This window comes from Cibotium barometz, chromosome 40 (genome assembly GCF_041138505.1).
Source record: "Cibotium barometz isolate CiBa-2024 chromosome 40, ASM4113850v1, whole genome shotgun sequence".
Taxonomy (NCBI): Eukaryota; Viridiplantae; Streptophyta; class Polypodiopsida; order Cyatheales; family Cibotiaceae; genus Cibotium; species Cibotium barometz.
The window spans coordinates 22091405-22111086 of record NC_141085.1 but is presented as its reverse complement, the minus strand read 5'-3'; the positions used below and the strand labels follow the sequence as shown (position 1 = coordinate 22111086).

At 46.8% G+C, this 19682-nt stretch overlaps 1 protein-coding gene across 1 annotated transcript in view; it reads left to right on the top strand.

The window, feature by feature from the left end:
- Positions 1 to 284: 284 nt before the first annotated feature.
- The window catches only part of LOC147615317 (putative serine/threonine-protein kinase At1g54610), a 63998-nt gene continuing 44600 nt past the window's right edge, over positions 285 to 19682 (top strand). The window contains exons 1-3 of the mRNA XM_086779396.1: positions 285 to 1176; positions 14953 to 15237; positions 15363 to 15680. Coding sequence (XP_086635522.1) covers positions 721 to 1176; positions 14953 to 15237; positions 15363 to 15680 — 1059 coding nt within the window. The 5' untranslated portion in view covers positions 285 to 720. The remainder of the gene's footprint in view (positions 1177 to 14952; positions 15238 to 15362; positions 15681 to 19682) is intronic.

Below are 19682 nucleotides of genomic sequence, written 5' to 3'. Positions count from 1 at the left end.
CTATACAAATAAGAAATCTATAAAAAAAGAAACCTTGTTCTATGAGGCATTTTTGGATGAGGACTAAACCCATCTTAAGGTGAAGCAAGATCTCCTCCGGTATGCCTCAACTTCAAGCTGATTACACACATTGTCCGAGCGGGCTTCAACGCACAAGATCGAGTTTAACGGGGCACATCTGTGCATAGTTGACCCTGGGTCAAAAAAACCAAAAAGACATGCTCTTAGTTGTGGGTCCGGACACAAGTGCACGGAAAGTATGATTGCGATTACTGGTGGGTCCGGACAAGTGCATGCACAGTCTAATGGCACGCGACAGGCCAGCGTGGGCGTGGTCCGGGTCAAATCGACCTTCCAGTGCCATGAACGCTTCCGACGCACGGTTAGTCGGGAATCGATTGCGCGGGCGCTGTTGATCGTCTCTTCATGTTATCCAGGGTTAATGAATTGCCTCTTAAGGTAGATCGCAGTTTCTTTCCAAGCTTTCGCTGAATATCGCCCCCTTCACCAAACACCTGCAGATCGCATAATTGTTCCAAGAATCTGGACTTGGGTTTTCTTCCTGGAGTGATTAGATTACGTGGGCGATCTGATTTTTGAAGAATCTGGATTTAGGTCATCTGATTAGACTCTGTAGTTGATCTGATTGGTGTGCACACACGCGCACACACACACACACACACACACACACACACACACACAGATTGCCCATGAGCAGCAATGGGCTGTGCTTGCAGTAAGCGAGAGGTTCTGGATGAGCCCTCACCCAGCCCAAAGGCAAAGCCTTCGCGCCAATCTTCAGCAAGATACTCCAGTGCATCGGCCAAAGTGAACGTTTCCCAGCCCTTGAGTGGGGTACTTGCTGAGCAGCAGGAGAGAGAAAGGAGGAGGCTTCAACATCAACATCAACAAGAACACCAACTTCAGCAGCAGCAGCAGCAGCAGCAGCAGCACATCAACCCCAATAATGAAGCCCCCCAAGCCCTTGCACCTATTGCTTCCTCCAGAAGAAGAGAAAGGCAAGTCCAAGAAATTTCCAGGCTAAGTAACCTTCCTAAACATGTCGAAGGAGAGCAAGTTGCTGCTGGCTGGCCCGGTTGGCTTTCCGCAGTCGCAGGAGAGGCCATCAGAGGCTGGATCCCTAGGCGTGCCAACTCTTTCGAAAAGCTAGATAAGGTAAGTTCCTGCCCAACAAACATTGATTGTAGAGGTTTAGGAGGCCTGATGATGTCTTAATATGAATTTTTATATACGTATACATTTGACTCATTTATTATAGTGGTGTAGACTCATGAAATTACATGTCCTGTATTTGTGGGATTCCCCAGTGCCTGAGCTAGCCAATGCGAAGAGGGGAGGCATCGGGGAGACCTTAATCAACCTGCTCTGATTTGTCACCTTATGTTCCTTTAGTAATACATAGATGTAGTGGGATGCTTGGGAAATAGGTGTCAAAAGAAGATGGTGAGAAACGCCAGATTTAGCAACAACACAGGACTCATGGCTGGAAAGTGAGAGCAGGGAGGGCAAGCAGTTGTGGTGGCATGGAATGAGAGAGAATCTCAAAGTGATAGTGCTGTGGCAGCTGCCATTTCCTCACTTATTCACCCACAGCTTCCCAGCAAGTTCTGGAAAGCCACATGACAGACTCACACATGTGTCCAAGAGATAAAGATATAGAGAGAGAGAGGGGAGACAGAGAAGGGAATAGGGATCTTGCACAGTACACCACATTGAATGGGAAACAGGGCCTGCCCCCTTTCAGGAATTTATTCAGGAACAATCCACGGGCATGCTGGCCAGGATCAATACAATCAATGAATACAAAACAAACAGATATGCCGATGTAGGATATCCAAGTCGAGGTCGATGTCGAGGCACGAGATCTCTGATGCCGAGCACACCACGGGAATGACCCACAAGTATCTTTCACCGGGCTAGTACCAGATCCAAATCCAATGATTCCAAGTCCAGCGAATCCAAATTCAAATCCAATATCCAAGTCCAATCCCAAGTCCAAGTTCAAATCCAAGTCCAAGTTCCAAATTCAAATCTCAAATCTAAGTCCAAGTTCCAAGTCCAATCCCAAGTCCAAGTCCAAATCCAAATCCAAATCCAAATCCAAATCTCAAAGATGTCCAAGAAAACTCAATACCCAATCTGTAGGAAGATCTTCAAGAAGCTTTTCGAAAAAGTAAACACCAAGGTAGTAGTGCTGGTGGCTATGGGCGGCCGACGGCTTTGCATAGGCGGCGGCGGCGGAGCTGGTGGCTCAGCTGATGGCGGTAGGTGGCACAGGGCGACGCAAGAGGTTCTGGGCGGTGCAACCAAACAGTAGGCGGGTAGAGAGAGAGATGAGGATGAATATGGAGTTGATGAGGAACTCCTTGCTCTCTTGAGAGTCTCCACGCTCTTGAAGATAATCAACAAGGAAGGCTCTTACTCCTTTATACTTGAGGAAGGCCTTGCTTTTTTGCCAAAAGTGGGCCAAGCTTTGCTTTTCTCTTTTTTAACTCTGCTTTTGTCTTTTTTGACTTTTAATAATAAAACATTACTCAACTTTAATCAAAGTTGAAAAAGAGCTAGGAGGGCCAAATAGTTACATAAACTTGACACAATCTGCATGCAAAACTATATGCAAGACCTATGCATAGAACCCTAATGCTCATGCTCAAAGTTGATTCCATATGCAAAAACACAAAACCTAATTTGGTTGCCTATGCAAAAACGTAAACTCTAATTTTCTATGCAAGTTGAAATGGGGTTGAGAATATTGATACAAGGGTTGAACCAATGCAAAAAGGGAAAACCCTAATTTTGGCATGCAAACCCTAAAACGCAAACCCTATTTTCAAAAAACCCTAATTCAGCATGCGTACCTAGGATTGCCCTAGGCTCTGATATCAATGTAAAATGACTACAATGCGGAGCGTGCTTAATGATGACTGACCCTAAGGTACGGAGATAAATGCTAATTGTTGAAAGCAGCTAGGGTTAGGGTTTGTAGGTACAGTGCTCAGCTATGGTGGTTGGAAGATCTTCATGTCATGTGTGTGTGTGGAGAAGGATAGAGAGAGAAGAGAGAGAACATAGCTCTTAGAGAGAGAGTAAAGTACACGACTGAATGATGTGACTGTTGCTTGATTGATTCAGTGAAGTACAAGTACCTTAATAGGTTACAAAGATTTCCCTTCTTACATCATTGTTTATGTCATAGCACACACAAATTATCTAGATATTATTCTTACTCCTAAGAGGTGGTTCACACAAAAACACAGTACCACTCATATTGTGGGTTCATACATAAGTAAGACCTTGACTCCCAACAAACCCCCCCTCAAGGGATTACCTTATATTGTGTCAAGGATAAATCTATGCTCATGGTTTCTAATGTAGTTTTCCTAGTCAAGGATAAATTACATTGCTCTAGTTTCACAGGCGAGTTATGGGATCCCATGGGTAAGGACAAACAAGGATCAAGTCACATACACACACAATTCAACAGAAAACAACACATATCTTAGACTTTAAAAAGTCCAATCATCATAACAACAGTTTGCTTACTCTATGGAAAGCTCTGCCTTCTCAATGATATTGGCATCTGCCTTTTTGTGAAAGCAATTCTTTACATTGTGGTGGTTTTTCCCACAATGTTTACACGGCTTTTTTGAATAGCAATCCATCTCTGCATGATTGTTCCTACCACAAAGGAAACACTCAATACCTTTGAAGTTCTACACTTTGTGAAGGAACTTCCGCCTCCCCCCCCCCTGTTTCTTTGTTTTTTAGCTTCCTTTCTTCTCTCTTGAAGGGGGCTATGACCCCTTCCAAGGTGAGATTGGGTAGGTTCTTTAATGTGGTGAGGACAAAGTCCTCTCATTAGACAAAACTTCAGCTTAGTCTGCTAGGTGTGGAAACTCTCTCCATTGAATTTTTCAATGAACATGTGGGAAGTCATTATATGCTATGAAATTGGGAAGATCTTAACAGAGAAATGTATCCAATGTCAGTGTCTAATCCCATACAAATAATGCCCAAGAATTAGGGTTATTTATACCCTTTTCATGAGCAAGTCGGCTGGTTCTATTTTCCCTCCACAACCTGGTTCTTTATGTAATAAATGCTTTTTAATATAATTGTTTCACACTACTAAAAGGCTGGCCACTGGGCTCTTCCCTGGCTGCTGGGCAGCACTTGCGCGGGCTGCTGGGCAGCCCCCTGGCCTTGGCCGACTGGGTGCTGGGCAGCCTTTTGGCCTGGCCGATTGGGCACTTGGTAGCACCCAGGCTTGGCCGCCTCGCTGGGCTGGCTCATAGGCCAGTCGGCTGCCTGGCCAAGTCCACTTGGGCTGGCCGACAGCCTGCCCAGCCCCTCCTTGGGCTGGTGGGCAAGTCCTTGGGCCTGCCTGGCCCCTCTTGGGTAGCCTAAGCCTACCCAAGAGATATGTCATCTCTTTTCCTGGGATAGCCCTAAGAGTTGGCCCCGTCTACCTGCAAATCCTACATGCTTCTACAGAGGCCCGGCATCTAGTTGCAAACCAAACACACAGGTCATTTGACATCATTCGAGAGGGAGATTCACGGTACGGGTTGGCACCACTTCATGTGTACGACAATGCACACCTGACCTCGGACGCGTAGAGTGGAACCCTGGTTGAAGAAGATGTGTAGAGAGAGAGAGAGAGAGAGAGAGAGAGAGAGAGAGAGAGATTAAGCGTCTACTAAAGACCCACTGGGCCTATGAGACCAAAGTGATACAATAATGTCCATGGCATATCTCATCATGGAATGGAAAATAAAACAAAAAGAAAACATTAACATAGCTATCTCACTTGGGTGATACAAAACTGTCCATGGAAACTCATCATGGAAATACTAAGAACATAGAAACATGAGAGCAGCATCAGCTCCGAGTAGATCGTATACCACTCTCCAAAATATCAAGCATGGGGCTAATGAGTATGGCCGAGAGGTCTCCCTCAACTGTCACGTGGAAAGGTAGCTCGATGGCAGTGGAGCATGTCCCGGATCTGGAGCTAATGAGGTGATCGTGGCCGACAGGGGGGCGTTGGGCACGTTGGAGTGTGGAGGCTTGGTCCGAGAGAGAGAGAAGGGGGAGGGGGGGGCGCGGGGGGGAAGAGGACACAGTATTGGGTCCCAAATACCCTCTGTAGGGTCCCCACCACGAATAGTATATTTGCTTTATTAGAATGATGTAAATCTGAAATAAAGACTGGTTCTTGACTTGCACTTCTTCACCTTGGCTGAGCACTTCCCCTTGGCTGTCTTGGCCCTTGGAATGTAGCAACCCTTGTGAATAATGAGATGGAACTACTGATTTCTAGCTTGGGTATTTATACCCTTCTACATAAGCAAGTCAGCTGGTTCTATTTTCCCTCCACGACCTGGTTCTTTATGTAATAAATGCTTTTTAATATAATCGTTTCACACTACTAAAAGGCTGGCCATTGGGCACTTCCCTGGCTGTTGGGCAGCCCCTGCACACCTGGCCGACTGGGTGTTGGGTAGCCTTTTGGCCTGGCCAACTGGGTGTTGGGTAGCACCCAGGCCTGGCCGCCTGGCTGGGTTGGCTCATAGGCCAGTCGGCTGCCTTGCCAAGCCCTCTTGGGCTGGCTGATAGCTTGCCCAACCCATCCTTGGGCTGGTGGTCAAGTCCTGGGGCCTGCCTGGCCCCTCTTGGGTATCCTAAGAGTTGGCCCTGTCTACCTGCAAATCCTACATGCTTCTACAGATGCCCGACATCTGGTTGCAAACCAAACACACAGGTCATCTAACATCGTTCCAGAGGGAGACTCACAGTACGGACTGGCATTGCTTCATGTGCAGGACAATGCACACGTGATCTCGAATGCGTAGAGTGGAACCCTGGCTGACTCGTCCCAGATCGGGCTTACATGGGACCAGTTTCCACTCCAAGTCCTGCACCTTCTTGTTCAAATATGTCGACGTGGCATCCAAGTGCGGGATGCACGTGACACTCGACTCCTATTGTATATTAGCAAATTATAATGATTTGCAAAGAGATCTAAGCCCTATTTGCTATGCATTAACTTAGACTTAGTGTCCTCCTCTGTGGTTTAATGGAAATGTTGATTTGGAGGCGTACTTGGCTGATACAGATGACGTGGCTGCATGCCCTTGGTCTTGGCTTTCCATCCGTCGTAGTGAAGCATTTCACCATCTTCTTCTTTCCAAAAGAGCAGGGGTTATTGGAGTCCTTCCCCTTTCTCTAGATTCTTGGAATGATCCTTGACTTGTCCTTTTATAGGGATTTAAATAGCAAGTCGTATACAAAAAGTCATCAAAAATATTATAAAATGCATTCATATTGTGTCCATAGTCTGTCCCAACCATTGGTGCATGTCTTGGGCACCTTTGGGCACCTAATAGGGCTGTTAAAATGTAACATGGCTACTATGCGGAGTGTGCTTAATGATGATTAACGCAAAGCAATAAAGACTAACGCTAATCACATGCTCATAACATAGAGAAGCAGACAGAAGGAGAAGAGAGAGACTCTTTACCTAACCTACTCTTACTATATATTATTGAATGAATGAGTAATTACAATGATTGTCATAGATCCAATGTGGATCTAGACTATGAATGCTATGAATGAACTTATGCTTACTGTTCTCCACTGCGTTAGTGGAAAATGCTGATTTGGAGATGTACTTGGCTGATCCAAACTGTTAGACTGCATGTCGCTGATCTTGGCTCTGCAATCTCTGTCTTTGAATGATTATGAATGACCCATGACCTGCCTTTATATAGTAAAACGATAGCAAGTCGTAATCAGGTTGGTTTTCACTTTTCAGGCCATAAAAAGTAATCAAAAATGTCATAAAATGTGTTCATATTGTGCCCATAATATGTCCCAACCATTGTTGCATGTCTTGGGCACCTCCGGGTTAGACTGCATGTCGCTGGTCTTGGCTCTGCAATCTCTGTCTTTGAATGATTATGAATGACCCTTGACCTGCCTTTATATAGTAAAGTGATAGCAAGTCATAATCAGGTTGGTTTTCACTTTTCAGGCCATAAAAAGTCATCAAAAATGTCATAAAATGTGTTCATATTGTGCCCATAATATGTCCCAACCATTGTTGCATGTCTTGGTCACCTCCAGGCATCTATAGGGCCACCAAATTGGCTCCAAACTGCCCATATACCACCTCTAACTTTGCCCTTAAGGCGCCTGCAAGGAATAATCATGTCTACGTGGCACAGGATTAAGGTGTGCACGTGACATAAAACTGCTCCAAACTGCCCATATATGCCCTTTAGGTAGCTTCAAGTAATAATTTTGTCTACGTGGCACTGGATTAAGGTGTGCACGTGACAGTATGTATTGTACATTTGTACATGCACACAGTACCTGTCAGAATATGCAGCGGAGATGATGACCAGATCTGGGAACACGAGCAAAAAAAAACGCATGCAGGAAAACAGCACAAGAGAGAGAGAGAAGTAGGCGTGTAACTCTGCTCTGATATACACAAGAAGATCCCGGTATGATACAATGAGTGGTATGGGGGTGGGGGCCTATTTATATGCCCCCACATGTGCAGTCGGCTTGCAGTCGGCTTGCTGTAGGCAGTTGACTGAATCTCCACGACCAGCTAAAAAACAGCCGGTCGGTCAGTGTGTCAGCAGTCGACCATCTCAGTAAGGGAGTCGTGGACCAATGCCTTCAGTCGGCCAGCTACTGGGCCCTCCCGCCACCTCAGGGCTGCCTCCCAAGCCACAGAAAAAATGGGAAAAATAGGGGAAAAATGCGGAGAGTGGGGAAAAATGATAAAACACCTGATAAGGGCGGGCACACCCACAACAAAGGCCCTGGTGTATAAATCTAGACAGGAGATGACTTCTAACACCCCCTCTCAGCTCCTGGCTGTTAAACCAACCACATGGAGCTGTGGTGCCGCCTGAGCAAATCCTGAGAGAGCGACTTCGTGAAGAGGTCCACCGTACTGTCCTCCGTCAAACAGAACTCTAGCAAGATGTCATCAAAGCAACGATCTGTTCACGAACAAAGTGCCTCTGGATGACCATGGGTTCCTCCAGTGGAAGCCCAAACCTACAGTGCAATCTCTGCATCCTCACCACCTCACAAGCAGCATCATAAGCAGCCCGGTACTCTGCCTCTGTGCTCGACAAGGCAAAAGATGACTGCTGCTCACTGCTCCATAAAACTGCTCCTGGGTCTGAAGCAGATCTCCTCGTGTCCGGATCTCGTCCCCAAACCGAGTCACTCCAACCGTGGAGTCGGACTCCATCAATCAATCCCCCTCCTGTGTACAAGAGTCCATGATCCTTCGCATGCCGCAGAAACCACAGAAAACGCAATCCTGTCTCCCAAAGAGACATTTGCAACCATGAGCTCAACTGCCTCATCATGAAGCTCTCGTCCAATCTGGTGTCCATCAACCAGATCAATGAACCATACAGCTTCTGAGTAAAAGAGGCAGTACACTACTCACAAGGATCAACACCTGTTACGGTGCACACACAAGTCCTGGAAACCTAATGAAACCTGTCAACCACCCCCTCTGAATCCAGAACCACAAAGCCTGGAGAAACCACCTCCTTCTGCAAGTAATCACCTGCCTGGCTTTCCGAAAGGTCCCCGTGGAAAGAACATCCTCATCTACTGGAGGTTCTTTGTCCAGAATACTACGAGACATCAGAGCATAAGTGACCTGTTCAGCTTCCTCTGACTGACGAACACAAGAACTACCAACATCAGTACTGGAAAGTTCCTGCCAACTGCTGCCATCTTCTGGCAAGCTATCCACCACCTGGTCTTGGAAAGCCCGCCTTACCACCTGCAAAACCCATAAGCCCACAGTTTTAGGCCCAAACAGGAGTGCACACACGTGTCCACAAGGTGCCCGGGCGTCCCCGGTCCCTCGGACTTCACAAGCCAAAATAACAAGCATTGTCCAGGCAGCAAGACAATGTCACACAAAGTAAAATAAAGTTATGGCATGCATCATTTATGCATTATGCTCATGTAAACTTGGAGAACCACCTATCATCATTCTTGTACTTGAAAATATTCCGCCTGCCATCATAACACACCATGTGTGCATGGCCGGAATCCACACGGGCACCGCCCGAAAGTCCACAAATGTCCTGCCATGTCCTTGGACTCATATGCATCCACTCATATGATCCACACACATGCCTAGGTATAATACATACATGCATCCGCATGTTTCTAGGCCTGACACGCATCCGCATGTCCCTAGAATATAGGGGTTTGTGACAGGATGATCCTCCAAGGGGTGGATTGAGAGCGCCAAACTCAATACTCAGGAAAGAAGACCAGAGAAAGTGTTCAAGGATGAAGGGAAAAGGGATAGGATGGAATAGATGCATAGATCATCATCAGAGTTACAGTGGATTTGGAGACCGGGTAGGGTTTTTAGTGAAAAGGCTACCAGGAAGAGAAGGATAACAGGTTTGGGACTCCGTGAATAGACATGGGATGATGACAGTCATCCAAGAATAGAAGTTGGAATCCTGTCATCGAGTTTAGCAGAGGGGGATGTCATGTCCATGCTCATTCCAGAAGCTAATCCTTGAAGGGCAGCAGAATAAAGACAAGATTTAGGACAAGAGTTTGGGCTACAACATCACAAGGCATTGGCAGCATTTTGAATATTTTGTGTCCAAGGCCCTGGCCGACAGCAGTCCTATCGGCGGCTAGAGTCCACAAATTCTTCAAAGGGCTATATACAGCAATCGCTTGGCTCATAGTTGGGCATTCAGTCCCTAGTGGATTGGGTCATAGACTTAGGGTTAGATTAGGTATTTTCTACCTTTTCAAGGCAGCCAAGGGCTGCAAGACTTGTACTTCCTTTTTGGACATTATGAATATACTGAATACTCAGCTATATCTCTCTCTCTTCTCTGTCTTCTGTATGCGTTTTGCATCAAGCATGTTCCAAGATGGTGTTTAGGGCTAAAAGAAGACTCCCAGAGCTTCCGCGTGTGACACAACACAAGCTTCTTTTAAAATTCACCCGACCCAAGATGGAGGCACCCGCCCAGCGCCGACAACGATCACGAGGGCCCTCAGATTCAGACAATCCCACCAGATGGACCAAGCAGCACACCTTAACACAGTTGGAGCCACTGTGAGCGCCCCGCCTATCGAGGGGTGAGCAAAGACCCTCACTCTAACGGAGATGATTGCAGCTTTGATGGAAGAGTTTTACCGGAAAAGCAAGCAGATATGCATCCGCGATCGGCAAAGTGGCCAGAGGCAGTCTACAAGTAAGAAAATGCATCACAAGAAGTGTCGCGAACCAAGGTGACCAGCAACGAGGAGGAAAACACGCCTCAGTCTGCAAGTGAAGGGGTCTCTAAGACAAGATCTTTTGTATGCACACTAGGCTAGATGCATGAACCAGATCTAAGTGTAGATCCAAGAACCATTGTACATATTCATGTTTTGGACTATACAGTAGATTAGGGTTACATCTCTTGTCGTTTGTGAGCGTGGACTAAACAATAGGATTAGCGTGTTAATCTCTCTTGCTTACGTTAATCAAGACCACGCTTCTGCAACTGCAACACATGTAACACTCTCTCGCGAAGCACTACATTTGCAAATGCATAGCATACTATGACATCCAAAGGAGATTCCACTGCCTCTTTGGAGAGGGGTTTGAGAATCGTTGATTTCTCCTTTTAATTTCTCTTACGAGCGATATCGGGGACACCTCATAGTGGGCAAGGGTTGTCAGAACCTTCAAAAAGGTGCGAAGTTTCCAAAGTTTCAATTCCCAAAGGGGAAGGTACTGTTAGAAGTCATCTCCTGTCTAGATTTATACACCAGGGCCTTTGTTGTGGGTGTGCCCGCCCTTATCAGGTGTTTTATCATTTTTCCCCACTCTCCGCATTTTTCCCCTATTTTTCCCATTTTTTCTGTGGCTTGGGAGGCAGCCCTGAGGTGGCAGGAGGGCCCAGTAGCTGGCCGACTGAAGGCATTGGTCCACGACTCCCTTACTGAGATGGCCGACTACTGACACACTGACCGACTGGCTGTTTTTTAGCTGGTCGTGGAGATTCGGCAACAGTCGGCTGCCTACAGTAGGCCGACTGCACATGTGGGGGCATATAAATAGGCCCCCACCCCCATACCACTCATTGTATCATACCGGGATCTTCTTGTGTATATTAGAGCAGAGTTACACGCCTACTTCTCTCTCTCTCTTGTGCTACTTTTCTGCATGCGTTTTTTTTTGCTCGTGTTCCCAGATCTGGTCATCATCTCCGTTGCGTATTCTGACATGGTATCACAGCCCTAGGCTCTAGATAGGTCTTGGGATTTGTGTGAGCAAGAGGGGGACTGTTTTGTGGCTGATTGGTGGACTGTTTTGGACTATTCGGGAAGAGGAGAAGCAAGAGGACAGCGGGCTGATTTGCTGGACAGCCACTTGCAGGTGTTAGTTCTTCTTTGTTCCCACCAACCCACCCTTTTCAGAGTACATCCCCGCAATGGCAGATCTGTTTGAGATGGCCGAGAGACATGTGAAGATCCCGACACTCCCCACGTTCCCAATGGACCGTCAGTTGGACGGGAGCAACTACGGCATATGGAAGGATATGATGGAATCTGTTCTGGAGTCTTACGACCTCGCTGATTTCGTCGTTGTTGGGATTCCACGGCCGAAAGTTGAGGAAGGGGAGTTACCGTCAATCCAGAAGGACCGGGAGGCTCAGACACAGATGTGGGATCATGTCAACCCCAGGGTCCGTTCGTTTATCTTTCTCAACTGCACACCCCAGGTAATCAATCATGTAAAGCATATGACGCTGGCCAGAGGTATATGGCAGCATTTGGCCTCACTTTACAACAGGGTATCGCCCATGAAGAGGATTTCCTTGGAAGTACAGATGCGGGTTATGAACCCTGCAAAGTCATCGACGATGCGGGAGCATATTAACAAGCTGCAGGCTCTTCAGCAAGAAGTTCTTCAGGCTAGGAAGGAGATATCGTCAAAGGACATGGCCATAACGTTGCTGTCACACTTGCCCTCTTCGTACTCAGCATTTTACTGGTCTTTGATTACCAATGGCAGGCTCAGCACCATCACGTGGGAGGAGCTTGTGCCCATGGTCCTGGACCAGGAGGAACGATTCACGAACCCTCCTCAGGGTGGAGGTTCGGAGGCCTTAACTGGCCAACGGTCGAAAGGCCATAACTCGGGCAAAGGGAAGGCTTCATCGGAGAAGTCTTCTGAGAAGAAGTCTGACGTTGACCGCGAGAAACTGAAGGCAGAGAGGACCTGTAATGATTGTGGCGAGAAAGGCCACTATTGGAGGCAGTGTCCCAAGCGGAAGACCGAGAAGGGTGAAGATTCCTGAGCAGCAATCATGAAGACTCCGGCTTTTGTGCACCTGGAGGTGGTGGACACCGATGTTTCATTTTCTTTAGGCAGGGAGGAGATTGGAGGACTCTCCGCAACGGATACTCGGGAGTGGATTCTCGATAGTGGTGCTTCCAGGCACATGACTCCTTCCCGTTCCGGTTTACAGGATCTCTGCAGGCTTTCTAGTCATATTCTTACTGGTGATACATCCACTATCCCAGTTCACAGTGAGGGCAGGATGGAGATAGTTCCCGATGGCAGAGGGGGGAAGCATTCCTCCAAGGTGTTGTATGTTCCGGCACTTGGTTTTCATCTGTTGTCAGTGCATCAGTTTTGCAAGACTGGCGTACGGGTGGAGTTTGATGAGCATTTTGTTGCTCTCCGGGACAAAGCAACAGGCCAAGTGGTTTGGGAAGGCGGAGTGGAGAATGGAGTTTACAAGATTTCAGCACTCTCTCTCCCAGGTCCTCAGGTTTGTGATGATTGGCAGTCTGGTAATGGCCACTTAAGTGTGGATACGCTGCAGGTTGCGTCCACACTCAATTTACAGCTTATTTCATTTACTACTAAAGTTTATTGGTTTGCAGGTCCACACTCATTAATAAGTGGCTGGATAACTTATAATGCGTTCGCATTTGGTTGGACCAAAATTAATGAAGTCCGGATAGCTTATGGCCATTTCCCATTTGGTTGGACCTAAACTTATACAAACAGGACAAATGGAGCACTATGGGCTGGACACCTACCTGGACACCTTATGGGGACACATGTCAGCCTGTATGTGTACCCACCAAACCCCTTAGGTGGCACTGGAAAAAGGCGCCTCCCTCAAGAGGCCTTTTGGGCTGTTTTATTCATTATTCAACACATTGGAGAGCTGGTTGGAGCTTTGGGAGTTGCTACAGGGCTGGTTGCTTGCTTCCCGGACTCACACAAGCTTGGATATCGATCCCCACACTCTTCTAAAGGGCTGGTTGGTAAATTTCAGACCTGCAATTTCTGGTTATTGCGAGTTTTGGGCTGGTTACAGGTGTCCAAAGTCAACTTGGACATTACAGGACAGCTCTAGGGACCTCCACAGGGCTGTAGGACCCTTTACAGGTGGAATTCTCGCGATAGAAAGTTGCTGTTTTGGACTGGTTATTGCACAAAACAGGCCGGACAGCAATGGAATATGTGAGCATGGATGTGTCTCAAGGTTTCCTGGTATAACAGGTGCTTAGGGCAAGCATTGGGGACACTTGCTCGTGGAGAACACAGGTTTCTGGATCAGTTTCTCACGTGGAAACAGGGCCTAAAGATCCATTTACATCTTGTGCAGGGCGGAGTACCTCTGTGAGGATTGTGAAACTCTTGTGCAGGGCGGATGTACCTGTGTGTAGGGCGGATGTACCTACAGATTCTCTTGTTTGAAATGTATTTATTCATGATGTATTTGGAAGAATCAGGTGCAGGCTGGTGGTGAATCCCCAGGCACCCGTAATCTTGTACTTTGCAGACTCTTTTGGTAATATAACCTAAAGGGGGGGGGGGGGGGGGTCAGCCTATCATCGGCCCCTTTATGTGGTGTATTGTCATTTTCAGCTTTGTGGTTGTAATGCTCAAGTGTTAAGTGCTCAGAATCTTGTTCACATTTATACGATTCCAATACACGCATCCGCCTCCCGTTTCACATCCTCCCTTGGAACCGTTGCCTGAAAGCCTTTCCTAGTGTGCCCCAAGTGGCACCCGACTCACAAGACTACCATTCCCCTTGGGCCTCGTGGAACACCACCAACCAACCTCCTGGGAACTTCTTCCATGTCTTGTGCTCCTTTCCTTGGACTGTGCACCTTCATCTATGACTGATTCAGTGTTTAGCCTTGCTAAGCCTGATTCTTTGATACCAATGTCACACGCGGAAGCTTTGGGAGTCTAAACACCATCCTGGAACATGCTTGATGCAAAACACATACAGAAGATAGAGAAGAGAGAGAGATAGCTGAGTATTCAGTATATTCATAATGTCCAAAAAGGAAGTACAAGTCTTGCAGCCCTTGGCTGCCTTGAACACTGGGCCTCTAAAAAGTTAGTGCTCCTCCGTCTCGACCTCTATGCAGCCATTATTTGTGATCTGCCGTTGAAAATGATCGTGATAGAATTGCATCTTTGGTGAGGGTGCGGTGGACCATGTGACAGGAGTCTGTAATTGGAATAGGTCAGAGCGAATGAGCCTTTCAATGTCCTATTTGGTGAGAGGCAGTTGTAATGTGGCATCCAAATTGTAATGGAATGGTGACAGATGGTCCATATGAAAGCTCATGTGAGATAATCCTTGCTTTTACCACCAGGGGAAAAGGGGGGAGGGGGGGTATTGGGTACAATGCTGGACCATTGTGTGATTGTCTTTCTGATGAATTTTAGGGGAAAATGTTCTCGCTGGTTATTGATTGAATCACTTTGCTTGATAGAGTATGGTTTTACACTTATCATGTTAGAGCTGCATGCTTTACTATACAATCTAGGTAACAATGGTGGTGTTAATTTTGTTTCTATTGCTGTTGTAGATTGGACAAGGCACATACAGCAATGTGTACAAGGCTCGGGATCTGGACTCCAGGAAAATCGTTGCTCTCAAAAAAGTTCGATTTGATACCCTTGAGCCTGAGAGTGTGCGGTTTATGGCAAGAGAGATTCTTGTTTTGAGACGTCTTGATCATCCGAATGTAATTAAACTGGAAGGTCTTGTCACCTCGAGGATGTCTTGCAGCCTATACCTTGTTTTTGAGTATATGGAACATGACCTTGCTGGACTTTCTGCATGTCCAGGCATCCTGTTCACTGAACCACAGGTTTGTATCTGATAGAAATCCTTGATGTACAGCATTAGTGGTTCTTCGGTGCCATTTATGTGTTCTTGAATCCAATAAAAATTGAAGGGCAACTGACGCATGTGAGTTGTGGCTAATTTCTGCAGGTAAAATGCTACTTACACCAGTTGCTTTCTGGACTAGAGCATTGCCATACTCAGGGTGTACTCCATCGGGATATCAAAGGCTCCAACCTTTTGCTAGATAATTCGGGCACCTTAAAGATTGCTGATTTTGGTCTTGCAACTTTTTTTCGTCCAGATCAAAATCAGCCTTTGACAAGTCGGGTTGTGACACTTTGGTATCGACCTCCTGAGCTTTTGCTTGGCGCCACTGAATATGGAGTAGGTGTTGACCTTTGGAGCACGGGCTGTATCCTAGCGGAGTTACTGGCAGGGAAACCTATCATGCCTGCTAGAACGGAGGTGCCCTTTCTTTTCTGTTAAAAGGATCCCTTTTGTAACAACCTCATTTATGCAAGTAGAAAACCATTGTTTTACTCAAATTGTTTGATGTTGATGTGCTTTTTAGATTGAATTTGAGTAAAACTATTGTTTTACTCAAATCGTTTGATGTTAATGTGCCTTTAAGATTGAATTGATGCTTGAATAGCTGATATAGCATTTTGTTTTTCTAGAAATGTGTGTGTGTGTGTGTGTGAGAGAGAGAGAGAGAGAGAGAGAGAGAGAGAGAGAGAGGGGAGATTAACATCTTTAAAAGACCCAGACGGTCTATGAGACCAAAGGGTAGTACAATGTATCCATGAGAGAGCGAGAGAGAGAAATGAAATGATATATTAACGTCTCTAAGAGGCCATAATGGCCTATGAGACCAAAACTGAGAGTACATCTGAAGTTGGTGTCTCATCAAAGAGAACAACCAAATGGAATTGAAAAGTACAATAAACTATCTTACAGTTATAAGAACTGTAAGTAAGACTCCTAGATGATACTGAGTAGAAAATACCGGAAAATGTATATCAAGTAGATCCATGTATGCTGATCAGTTGAAGTGCTGCCCTCTCCTCAGATCAAGGATCTCCGCCATGGGGCTGTCTAGAATGGAGAGGTCGTAGAAGCGAGGTAGGCGCCTCCGATACCGAGCAATAATGGCTCTGATCTAGTGATGGTGAGGATGCTATGGTCGGGATCCTGGTGGGCGTGGCTGATGAGCATGACATAAGACGATTGCTCTATCAGTGGTGACTCCCTTGGAGCGTGGCTGGTGCCCTGATGGCTCGATGGAGGAGGTATTAGGAGGTGTGTGGGCTGGGCTGCTGGTGCTGGTGCTAAAGAAATCTGTCAGGATCCTCTGTCAAGGTACATCATGGCTCGGTCTCCTGTCTGCCAAGAGGGTCTCTCTGTGTCTCCTGAGCTCAAGTAGGAACAATCCCATGCATCTCTGATCCACAAACTCCATGACCCTGCATAACGGCCCAAAACCCTCTCGGAAGAGGCAGTGATATCTCCCTTAGATCTCATAATAGACTGTACATCGGCAAATGTAGTGCTCCTCTGTCTCTGCCTCCTAGTAGCATAGCTGAGAAATGCAGTCGTCCGAGATCTGATGCACATATCGCCCTGTCTCAATCCACAGCTGGTGTGATGAGGTCTGGATCTGTCCAATGGCACAACGTATCCATGTGATAGGTGTAGATCCATGTATGCTGGGCGGGTGATAAAATCATCTGGTGAGTAGGTACATAAAATGGCTCTTGTAATGAGCCATTTTCGTGCCTTAGGGCTCAAGGGGACTAGTCCATGTCCTCTCTGTGTCCGCTCTAACGATATCCATCCTAATCACGCGGTTCTGCTCTGAGTGGGTGAGATCCAAAAATGGACAATCCAGGCTATACTGAAAGGGTGGGAGTGCCTCTATCCGCAGACCATGTAGGTCAAACCATGATCTCATCTGAGCATACCAGCAATGAGTATCTCCATCCTCTGCCAACTGTATGGATGAGGTCAATGCCAATCGGGAGTACCTCTGCGGAGGGAGCTCCCATAGCCAGTGTAAAAAGGTAATACGGCCTCGGTCACTACTGGTGCGGCACCCAGCTCAGCCCGAACAATCTCATGTGGTACCGATGATTTTCTCCGAATCATGCGGGCAATCATCATAATCAGTGGTCTCTCCATATGCCTCCATCCCTCTCTGAGATCTGTGATGTATACTGGGCCCCCAAATTGGAGCTCCGTAGGGGTGGGCCAGTGTGACAAGTGTATCAAATAGCCACAATTTGGTGTGCGGCTCTTAAAATTGTATGTGTGCACACTGCCTCTCAAGTGCCCCCAAGGCTGCATGCCCTCGAGCTAATCTAGTTGCTACTGCCTCCTTCAGGGAAAAACGCGGTCCTGTGAAAGTAACTCCCAAATAGACATATGACTTGACGTACTCAACCAGCTTCCCTTGGAAAGTGAACTAAGGCTCTGATCTCGTCACCCATACCTGTGTGGTGTTAAACACCATAACCTTGGTTTTCCCAAGGTTCACTATCAGATCTCTATCCGCACAGAACGCCTGTAATGCATCCAGATGTCTCTGTGATCCCTCCGGAGAGTTTGAGATTAGAACAATATCATCAGCATATAACAAGATGGGTATTAACACCCTTGCTAGGCATGCCCCTAGGCCTCCCCATCTGTCTACATAATCGGAGACCACATCAATGTGCAGTCCAAAGAGGGTGGGTGATAGCGGGCATCCCTGATTCACCCCTATTGTGCTAGTCACCATATCGGATAGTCTGCCTGGAGCTCGGACTCTGCTTGTCACAGACTCATACAAAGCATATATCCCCCACTGCATATCCTCAGGTACCTCAATGTCATGCGATCTGGGCATAAGCTTGGCACGTGGTATGGTATCGAAGGCTTTGCGGAAGTCCACAAAGCAGCAATATATCCTTCTCTTCTGTGCCCAACCCTCTTCAATAAGTGCCTGAAGTGTCAGTATGTGATCCAAGGTAGTAAATCCTCTCCTGAAGCCGGCTTGTCCCTGTGCTCGATGACCATGCCTCTTTGCCCAGCGGCTCAGCTCCGACTCCAATATAGAGCCATATAGTTTGGCCGAGTAATGACCAATCATGATCGTCCTGTAGTTGCCTAGTACCATGGGGTCCCCACTCTTAAAGAGTGGTACAATGATATGCTCTGTCTAGTTTGCCGGGGAACCCTCAGAAATGGCACGATTAAACACATGTACAATCAGCGGAGCCAAAGTATTGCGTGCATATGAGAAGTGCTCTCCAACTAGCCCATCATATGAACGTCTTCAAAAGACCAAAAGGGAGACCACAAAATAGCACAATAGATCCATGAAAATATTGCATCATGGAAATACACTGAAACAGCTACCTATGATATAAACATGTGATAGTGAAAGTGTAATACAATAGGGCGTCCTCATCTAGATGGAGGACAAGGTGACGATCCCCTTAATCCGTGGATGTGCCTCTGGATGTTGTGGAATATTGTGGATCTGCAGCTAGCGTTTGGATGGGTAGGATTTTGGGCCGCACGTTGTGGGGACTGAAGAAATCTGTAATGGAGTTCTGGGAGGTGTGTTGAATATGTTGTGGCAATGTGTATGAACCTTCCCTTGGGCAAAATGTGTGTGTGTGTGTGTGTGTGGGTACTTTCTGGGATTCTAGCAATCCATCTCCGAGCACTTCAGTTTCTAGATGCTCTCAGCCTTCTTCAGTAACTTTTGGTACCCTCAGTTTTCTCAGTCTTCCTTAGCACTCTCTTACTTCTTGGAGTTCCCTGCACAAGGGGGTTCTTTTGCAATCAAGAGAGTTTGCATACTTTGTGTGGGTGATTATGGCTTTCTTACAGCCGAGGACCAGTCGGATGGCACCAACTTTAGCCTGTGGAGTTTTATGCTCCGCAACATCCAGGTCTTTGGGGGATTGTCTTTGGCAGTGAGCCTCGACCTTCCCGTCCAATTCCCAACCAGCCAACTACTCTACAGAGATCATTAGCAGAGGTAGTGGGAGCTGAAACGGGAGCTCCCTCTCAAGAGATCCCCTCAAGGTACATCAATCACCGATTATCTGACCAAGATCAAAGACCTCAAGGAACAGCTCCTCAATATCAACGAAGTGGTTTCAGATTGAGAGTTGGTCAACATTGCTCTCAGTTGACTTCCACTATGCTACCAAAGCTTTCATACCTCTCTGAATCTCTCCAGGGTCAACTCCAGCACTCCCAATCATGGCATGAACAAGCATTTCAAGTTGATAAAGACACACATACTTCCAGAAAGAAGAAAGGGAAGTGTCACTATTGTCGCAGGAGGGACATTTCATCAATGAATGCAGGAAGTGGATTGCCAGTGATGAGCGAAGGAGGAAAGGAAAATTCCGAGGAGAAGCAAGACATTGCAAACATGGTCGATGATACTTTGGCCTTCTAGACACATTACCA